A 9,824-nucleotide genomic window follows, 5' to 3' on the forward strand; every position below is an offset into this window, starting at 1 on the left:
TTTTTACAACTGTTAAAATGTGCATTGCTGTCAGCCACAGTGTTATAATTGAGGATACCACTGGATGGCAACAAAGAAATATATTTTACAAATAAAATAAATATACGTTACATACAGGCCATCGTATAGTCAGAGAAAATAGGAACGGGAAGAGGCAAAAATATTTCACTTTTCACCACTAAAATTAGACACCAAACTATTTACAAACGAATCGTACATACTGAGATCAAAAGAAAGAAAATAATAAAAAAGTAAATAAAAAAAGACTTTCACTGCTGCATTTATGCAATGACATTGATCATATCTCAGGTTTGTATCTATTTATCATCATATTTGTAAACATTTTTTTTTATTTACCAAGTGAAATTCACATTTTTATTTCATTACCACAACTCATCCACAGGTTTACCCCTTTGACAGTTGATACTGGTCCTTACCCTTGCATTTTTAAATGTACTTATTCCCTTCAGTTCATACAGGCTCTTTCTGATTTCACACAGCCTCTGGATACAGTTTGGAAGTAAATGATTTTGTGCTTTATACATTCTCTGTGCAGTTTTAAAATCAACCACATCATGAAATTTTAAAGCATATGAATGAATAAATAGTGGGTTGGTTAGTAGTAGTTAGTTGGTTCATAATAATCTGATTGATTGATGATTCTCATAGCTTTCTTCTGCAGCATGTAAATTGTGTTTGTTTTATAAGTTTTCCCAAGATCTCCACAATCCATTTCTACATGTAAATTGCAGTGGTAGCATAAATGCATAATCATTTTCGGTTTGTCTGACAATTTTCTTTAACAGATGCTCCAGCCTCCAGCACATCTGGATCTCAGCTGACCTCACACCCTATAGACAAAGAATTGGGTTCAGATCAGTGGATTAATTGAGCTCATTTGGTTCAACAGAATGAATCAGGCCTTAATGTAATCCTCTTTGCATTATCTGTTGAGTGACACGGCCGTGCTACAGAACGTAAACAATTATCTCAAAACAGAGAGGATTTAAGCAAAGCTGCTCATGCATGATGTGTCTCTTTTCAGTGTCCGTTTATTGCACCGTAAGCATTTACATTTTGTCCAGCTTCAGAGGCAACATCCAGCTGAGAAGCAGAGGGAAGGGCCTTAAAGGCCTGGAAGAGTTAAACAGCCTTATTGGTCTAATTGGTCAGCTAATGACCCAATAACAGCTATGAACTCTCCTTCAGGCTCGTACAGTTATCAGAGATGTGTTGGTATTCAACGTGTGTGTTCACTGCACACATTGGGAAGCAAAGCAGCAATAAGAGATAGGTGGTGCCAAGAAGGCTAGAATTAATGTTCCAAAATAACAGATATATTCCGAGCATCCAAAGACCCGGCAGGTGAAATACCATCGGGCACTGTAGCTATGTGCTCGCACAGGGGAAATTAAATTTGGCTAGTATAGCTAACTACTATTTTTTGGGGTAGCCCTATGCTTGTATTAGCTGGCTATTTCACTTTGTGTGTTATTAAAGGCTAGCCAATGCAAATAATTAAAACAATAATTAAAACATTTTCAACATGTGTATGTGTTATTCCTGTTCTTCTTCTGCAGCCTCAGAACTGAGTTGGCCCAGTGATGCTGATGAGGCAGGGCTTGGAGGAGGTAGCAGGGAAAACACAGCTACAGTTGTGTACACTGGCACTGCACAATGTTATGTGCATGGGATAGGATGCAGTTTCTAGGGGCAAGTTGTAATATTGCAGAACTATATTGCAAAAATGCAGGACAAATTTATTAATGCATTTCCCAAGGCTGCTGGAACTCATAATTTCCTCCACCCCATGCTCCACCCCTGCCTCAAGACAAAGTTGTGCACTAAGTCTTGTTTAGTAAACACCATCCTCAATGATAGAAAGCATCTTTTATTTGCTATCTATTAATACTCATTTGCAAAAATGAACACAGGTAGACTTTAAGATTTGAATGGGTGAAAGGAACCTGAATGAATGGTTCTGTTCTTTTCTTGCTGATAGTGAGGAAGGTGAGCTTAATAGCACATAGTATGGGAAAATGAATTATATAATGAGCTGTAGTCAACACACCAAAACAAAATGTTCTTTATCCTCATAGAATTAGATATTTCCTAAACCAATGCTCCGTATTTGCCATCTATGACAATACAAACTGCATTTTCCAAAAGTTTAAGGTGCAGTATGGTACACGTCCTTGAAACCATGAAACCATAAAACTTACATTTTAACCACATCTGACCGTCTGCACAATCGGTGAACATACAGTATGTACAGCGGCCTGTGTGGCAGCTAAAACCGGAAACAAACTTTGTATCTATCTGTACAGGATATGTGATCTCAGAACTGAAACCAGGAAAGCTTTTGACACCTTCACTTTAGTTCACACATTTATGGTTTGACTCTGCGCTAGCAGAAGGAACACATCTAGCCACAAACTGCATCCTGTGTTTCGATGGTAAATTACACACTGATTCTGCAGCCTTTGGGTGTCAATGAACCACTTCATAAGTAACTCTTATAGACATTTCAGTTAAATTGTCTCATAATTAGTATTAATTTGTGAGTTATGGCTAATGCCTGTTTTGTGAGGTCACAGTGTGACAGAAGTCATGAAATTCCCTCTGGGTGTTCTGATATATTGCATTCACAAGAACGTGAGATCACCGTGACCGTGAACTTTCACCTTTGACCAACAAAATCAAATCAGTTCATCCTTATGCCTCTGCCTCGGGCTCTGGCTGCTGCCGGCACACAGTCATAAAAAAGGTCTTTTGACAACTTTTATGCAGCTCAGCTACAGCCGCCAGAATCTTCTTGAGACTGGCAGATTGGGTATGATGGACTATCCAATGTGAAATTAAGAACTGCTGCATCTTTATTTTCATTAAAATATGGCTACACAGCAACATTCAGGAAAGGGCCATCAAACTGGACAGGCTGTCTGGTGGGACTGTGGCAGTGGACTTTGTGTTAATATTCACAAGGAATGGTGCATGAATGCTGTGGTTGTGTTCAAAGACTGTTCTTCGCTGTGCTGGCCATACTATGACTAAGGGAGTTCACTGCTGTTGTTATTGTATCAGTTTACCGGTGAGTGCTGTACAGTGCCATCAGTGATCAATGAACATCAATTACACTTAACTGGAAATCACATGTATACTCACTCCTGTTCTATTAAACCTTTTTTGTTTTAACTTAACCGATTAGGCATAACCGGTTAAGTCTGCACTTTTTGCTTGGAAAATTACCCATAATCTATGGTGATATGGATGTGACGATGTAAATAGATAATATGTAGCTCACCATATGCATTTTTGAAGACATTTGTGTTTTTTATTTTGTTGTATATATTTATTGATTTAGTAAAGCTTCACATTGCACACAGGCTACAGAATAGAAAAGGCTGAAAAATATGGATTTGTAATAATGTGTAGATCTGTGTTGTGAGAATCCTCCGTTGAGGGTTTAATGTTGATATAATATTGTGTTTGGCAGCTCTTGTAAAGGTTTAGTTTTATTGTGCATTCTGACCATTTCTGTTATGGCTACGATATAATGCAGAAGAGCTGTACATATCATACTTAAGTTGCCAATATCAATAGCGTTAAAAACTGTTCAGACAAATACTTTAAAATGAGTCACTGGATCAGAAATTTCACTTCATCTCCATGGAAACACAATATCTTGAAAGCCCAATATCAATCCAGCCACTACACCCTCCCACTCCATGACGGAGTGTAACTCTGTGTGGACTCACACTCCTGGCTGTGGAGAGTCTCTCTATTAAGGGTGAGGGAATAAATACACTGACAAACTTGAAATAAAAATTCACTTCCATATCTTTTTGGCCACAATTCTTTTTTCCTTGCCATTCTTGATCTGATTACATCCTTGATTTTTTTCCATAGCTCCTGAAATTGTTAAACACAGACAATCAAGTCAAAGAAAAAAAAACCTACACAGTTTTCTCAGTTATACAACAGTGTGTTTATTCCAAAACACAATGTAACCTCTAATGTTGTCATGTGTGCACGTAAATAGTCTGTTTGAGGTAAGGCAACTTATTACTTATCTTTTGGAAATAACTCATAATTGTGGGTGTGTGGCATTTCATCCATCCTGGACTCAAAGTGGTGATGTACTTCTCTAGGAGTTTGGTTTGTGAGCCTGCATCAATGCAGACTCGGTGCTGAAGGGCTTTATGACCCATTCCTACTTCATGGTAATTGGTTTGGAGTGACACTTACTGTGGTGGACCCTCCACGCGAACGTGCAAACGGAGTGACAGTGGCTAAAGGGAGGGTACAAAGGCCTGATGGGAATTGGGCGTAAGTCCTGTCTCATAAAGCACTTCAGCCCTGCAGCCAAGTCACGCAGCCCTGTCTGCAGCGCGGACATTTGAGGTGCGTTCTACCTTGTGTGGCGCTGTGCAGCACTAACTTAATGTGATGCATGCTGGTTAGAAATTTTGTCCAACTTTCGCCGGTGCTGCAGAATGTCAGCATGTCACATGACATTAAAACCTTGCGGGACCAAGGCGGCTGCAGTTTTCTGGCAGGCACTGCAGTTGCTTGCCTCTGGCTGTACTGACTAGGAACCATTTCTGTGACGACAGAACTTTGTCCTTATTGGCTTAAGGTTTCACTGACACACATGACGTCTTCTGCATTTTTTTCCAATAAATTCTCTTTCCTCCTTCTGGCAGCTCTTTTTTTTTTTTTTTTACATAAGGTCACCAACAAAAAGAATTTAGTTCAGGAGTTTGACATCGTAAAACAAGTAATGCCCTTATACGTAATTTTTTGGCCTGCTTTGGGCCGCAACAGCAGGGCCAGCCCTATAATCTCAAATGTCTGACTGATAATATTTCCAACACTGCTCAGCAAATTGATCCGTAGTCTACCGAGCTGCTCTGGTTTCCCGGCTGCTCAGGAACTGAAGGGGAGCGGAGGAGCGCTTCCAATACACTGAGCCTCGCCTCCACTACAGCAAATAAACCACTTTCATTACACGTATCATTATTACTAAAGGAGGCAGAGGAATAACTAAACAGACACACACCGAGCAGAGAGAGCAGGAGAGAGAGGTCATCTGTAATGAGGCTTCATACTAACGACTGTGACCAACTCTACATATCAAACAGAGGGAGTTAGACATAAAGACCTGCCTCTAATAAAAGTCTGTGATGTTCTGTTGAAGTAAATAGAGACTAAACTATTGTGGATCCCAGATGGAGGCTGTGCTCTGTGTGAGAGACTAAATAAGAAAGAGAGTCTGTTTTGAGGCTTAGTCCTTCCTCGGTAGCTGGGTTTCAATCCAGCCTGTGGCCCTTTGCTTGTCATCTTCTCTCTTACTCCTCAATTTTCTAGTCTTTCTCAGACTGTGACTGAAATAAAGGCAAAAATAACTTAAAAAAAGAAAGTCTCCTCTAACTAATCATTTTACAGTAAATACAGCTGAAACCACAGCTCAGTCTTTGTCTTCTTTGTGTTTGTCGATTTTCACAGTTATGAAATTAGGATTTGACCATAGGCAGTCGAGACATGTACTATAAGTTTTGACCTAGTCTTGTTTTGACAGTATTCTCAGGTCTATGGTTGTCAATAAAACAGAAATAATAAAATATGTTATCTCTCTAAAATTGTTGCTATAGCAGGTGTTCGCTGTATTCACACCTTAAGGCATTGCTCTCAATGCTCAATGTTTTCATAAAATATTACTTAGATTACTGTAAGCATCTGTCTTATATATATATATATATATATATATATTTTTTTTTTTTTTTTTTAATCAAAAGAAATAAATCGCAGTTTTTCCGCAATGATTTGTGTTAACAACCTGCTGCTGTGACACAGGTGTACTGAGCTCACTCACGCTACGGGAAGCAGGATGTGTCAGACTTGACTTGACTGCATATGGGCTCAGCTTCTCACCGCTCTCTCGCGCTAGTCTTCAGTGGTCAGGTTGCTCTTCTTTGATTGGTCCTTTAGGTTGTCTGTCAAGCGCGCTGTGTCCTGGGATTGGGCTTCTCCCGGAGCTATGTACCTCTTGGTTGTACCTGTCTCGCTGTGAGAGGCTGACAGCTCTTCCTGCTCCACGCGCTGCTCCCGCCCCTTCATTCTGCTCCAAGGAAGGAAGGAGGAACTACTCGAAACGCACGTTATCACTTCCAGTATGCAGCAGAACCGCGCGGATGCGTGACTCTCTGGTATTATTTAGCTGGTTTTGAGGTCGGTCGGAAGTAAGGTTCAAAGGTCTGGAATCACAGTCGTTGTTTTTGAGGGGTGCGTAGGGAAGGTGGTGCAAGTGGTTTCGGAAGTGGAGCGTGGCAGAGAAAAGGAGGGGGGGTGGGGAGGGGGGTGTTTTTCCTGTGTGATACCAGATAGCTCGCTTTGCTTGCTCGCTTCGACGGGACTGACGTAGAATATGGCGGAGCATCAGTCGGTACCCGACAACAAACACAAATCCTCATTGAACTCCGGCGCGTCGTACTCTGGGAATGGGCGCAGCAGCACGGCGGTGGCGGACAGAGACGGTAACGCCGGCACAGGAGGAGGAGGCGGAGGAGGAGGAGGTCTGTCCGGCGGCCTGTCGCAGCCGGCCGGGTGGCAGTCCCTGCTGTCTTTCACCATCCTATTCCTGGCGTGGCTGGCCGGTTTCAGCTCCAGGCTCTTCGCTGTCATTCGGTTCGAGAGCATCATTCACGAGTTTGACCCCTGGTGAGCTTGTTTCCCTCCACAAACACGCGCACACACACACACACACACACACACACACACACACACACACACACACACACACACACACTGCTACAAATGGACTGAGCCCCGGCGGCATTGTGGGGAAGTTTCTTTTAAAACATGTTTGTGGTACAAGTTATAACGCGCCGAAACTCACAAACACGACGTCCTCGCTTTTTGGTTTGTCCACCGAGAACTTCAAACCCTTCATGATATACCGACCAATATTATGGTTAGAAATTATTCCAGTGGTAACCACTAATAATTACATTGAGTCATCTTGGACTTAACTACTCTATGTCTACTACTCCAATTACATGAGGTTTATCAACGACCATTGTGCTGATTAAAAATACGTCACTTAACGTCACTTGGGCTCACATTAAGCCATAACCTATTTTTTGTAGTTAATTATGAAGTGCAACAATTAACAGCCAGTGGAGGGGGTGGGGATATCCCAGCAGAGTAAATGAGGATAATAGTGACAGTTTCATCTGACGCGAGTTGAACCCGGAAAGAAGCAGCCACGAGGTAACTGGCCGAAGTCCATATAACACAGATTTCTCCTCTGTTTACCCGCAAATCAACGTCTGCCGTGATTGATATAGTCTGTGTGACAGCCATGTGCCATGCACCTATTTCAATAGGTGCATATCATGGGTCTTAGTCATATTGCACCTTTCCTGCACATTATTCTTGCAGGCTCTTTGGTTTGACATTTCCTTTGTACCCTCATAAAGTTTATAAAGTTGGAACTGTTGTTTGTCCTTAAACCGAAATGTGCTGCTTATTTTACATGAAAAGTTTCAGTTTTCAGATTCACACACATGGCTTTGAATATCTCATTTCCATCAAACTCATCTTGAATGTTTTGTGCATCGTTGGTGTGGTTGGGGTATATGCTGCTGGATTTACTTGAGATGTGAAAAGGATTTCTTCACACCGTTCTCAGACATTAGTACAGCCAGGCAGCAGCTAAGAGTTGAACAGTTAGGTTAGCAGACTTTGCTGCAAGATAAGGTGTAAGGGGGCTTTAGCTAAACAGTCAGATGCTGAAGCACCTCAGATTAACCAGGCCAGCGCTCTGCCTAACCAGCGCTGACTATCATATTGTTTGCATTTCATATCAAAACCTGTACCAGTGTCGCTTATGCCAGAAATTGTCCAAGGTTTTTATTTGTACACCAAGTGACTGTTGCATAGCCCAAGCCTGCATTGCATCACTGAAAGCCTTGTGGATTAAACTGCCAGCTTCATGTCTGTCTGCTGAATATAAGAGGAGGCTTGAAAGCTCTGGCTAGGCAAGAATCCTTCAGTTTATGTCGATGTCTGAGAGACTAACATGGCATGACATGGAGTAAAATTTATTCAAACTCTACTTCATTGTTCTATCAATCTCCCTTTGCTATCAGACTGACAGCATTATTTGCAGATGTGTGAAGTATATGTGTGCGTCGGCCTGTCGGTGTTTATCCTGCGGGACGTGATCAGATGATGCAATATGTTTAAGGTCAGGTAATATTTGTTATGAATTTCACACCTGACTAATTTTAATTATTTTAATTTATTTATATGTGTGTGTGTGTGTGTGTGTGTATATATATATATATATATATATATATATATATAGTTTAAATTGGATAACAAGATGGCACACATTGCATTTTCTATTGATTTTTTTTCTTTTTCTTTTTTTTTAATATCAAATCAGTTTTCAAGTAGTGATTACTGCAGGGCAGTCTGCTTCACTTCATGTATTGCAGGGGAAACCCTGGTATGTACGTGTGAGCGTGCCACTGTGTGCATTTGCACTGGTGAATGGGAAGTAGCTCATCTTGCCTAACTGTTGTAAGTGTGTAACTGGCTTGACTTTGAATCTGCTGATTTTTAACCAAACGGACATTTGAATTTGTGAAAAGAGTGTGATTTAAGGTCATACTAAAGAAACTAACCCTTACTTCAACTCCACAACCTCACTGCACAGTTTCTGTCATTCTGTATTTTGTCGTTAGCAGAGGATCGCAGGAGAGCTAACAGTCATTTCACCCCTCTTTTATCCTGTTTGTTCTCTTTTTATCCCTCTTTCTTCCTCACACACTCTGATGTGTCATTTTGATGTGGCGAGTTAATAGTCTTTTTCCTTCAAAAATGTGAGATCGTGCTATTAGATCTGACAGCAAAAGCGTGTCAGGACTGGCGTTGCACAGCTGGCCCATAGACGCTTAATTATGCTTTGAGTTTGGGCTCTGTTAATCATGCACTGAACATCATCAGAAACTAAAAAAACAAACAAAAAGAGCTTCATCAGAACTCATGTCTCTGTCTGATGCACTAGAGGCTCCTTGCTAGTGACCTCGACCTCCCTGAGAACAAGATCTGGCGAGGAGATGGCATTTGATCCACCTGTCATCTTTAGTTCAAAGCTCCAGCTCTAGGAATAATGGTGCTTACGAAATTTAAGTGCAGTTAATTTCACATGGTGGTCAGTTCTTTAAGAATGACATGCCTACATTAAATTATTATTTAATTGAAACAGAGATGACCCAAAACAAAACCATTCTTTTGTTGGTTAGCATTGTCTTAATTATGGCTCGATATCGACACCAATCTTCTGATACAATTTGATTTTATTTCACAAAGTCCGCAATTGATTCCTTTCGATTTTATTTTTTATGGTTCAGTTACAACGTTTAAACATGAATGTTGAAGTGATTTTCAGTGTTTATCCTGGGAACTTAAATTTGTTCTGCATTCAACAAATGAGCAGTGCTGTTGTTTCCTTGTGTAAAGTGCACTTTATAGGCTGAATGCAAAAATGACTAAAATGTGACACATCTACAGTGCATTCAGAAAGTTTTCCATACTCAGTCTACACTCAATACAACATAATGACAAAGTGAAAACTGAATTTTTTATTTTTTTTCAAATTTATTAAAAAGGAAAAACTGACATTGACATAAGAATTCAGACCCTTTGTTATGGCACTTGAAACTTAGCTCAGGTTCCTGTGGGTCATCTTTGAGATGCTTCTACATCTTGAATGGAGTCCACCTGTGGTAAACTCAGCTGACTGGACATATTGT

At 40.6% G+C, this 9,824-nt stretch overlaps 1 protein-coding gene across 1 annotated transcript in view; it reads left to right on the forward strand.

The window, feature by feature from the left end:
* Window positions 1-6,118: 6,118 nt before the first annotated feature.
* The window catches only part of LOC111664152 (STT3 oligosaccharyltransferase complex catalytic subunit B), a 39,546-nt gene continuing 35,840 nt past the window's right edge, over window positions 6,119-9,824 (forward strand). Inside the window, exon 1 of the mRNA XM_023418631.2 lies at window positions 6,119-6,720. Coding sequence (XP_023274399.1) covers window positions 6,428-6,720 — 293 coding nt within the window. The 5' untranslated portion in view covers window positions 6,119-6,427. The remainder of the gene's footprint in view (window positions 6,721-9,824) is intronic.

This window comes from Seriola lalandi, unplaced genomic scaffold, assembly GCF_002814215.2.
Source record: "Seriola lalandi dorsalis isolate HSWRI2012SDOR001 ecotype SW California unplaced genomic scaffold, Sedor1 jcf7180002054583, whole genome shotgun sequence".
NCBI lineage: Eukaryota > Metazoa > Chordata > Actinopteri > Carangiformes > Carangidae > Seriola > Seriola lalandi.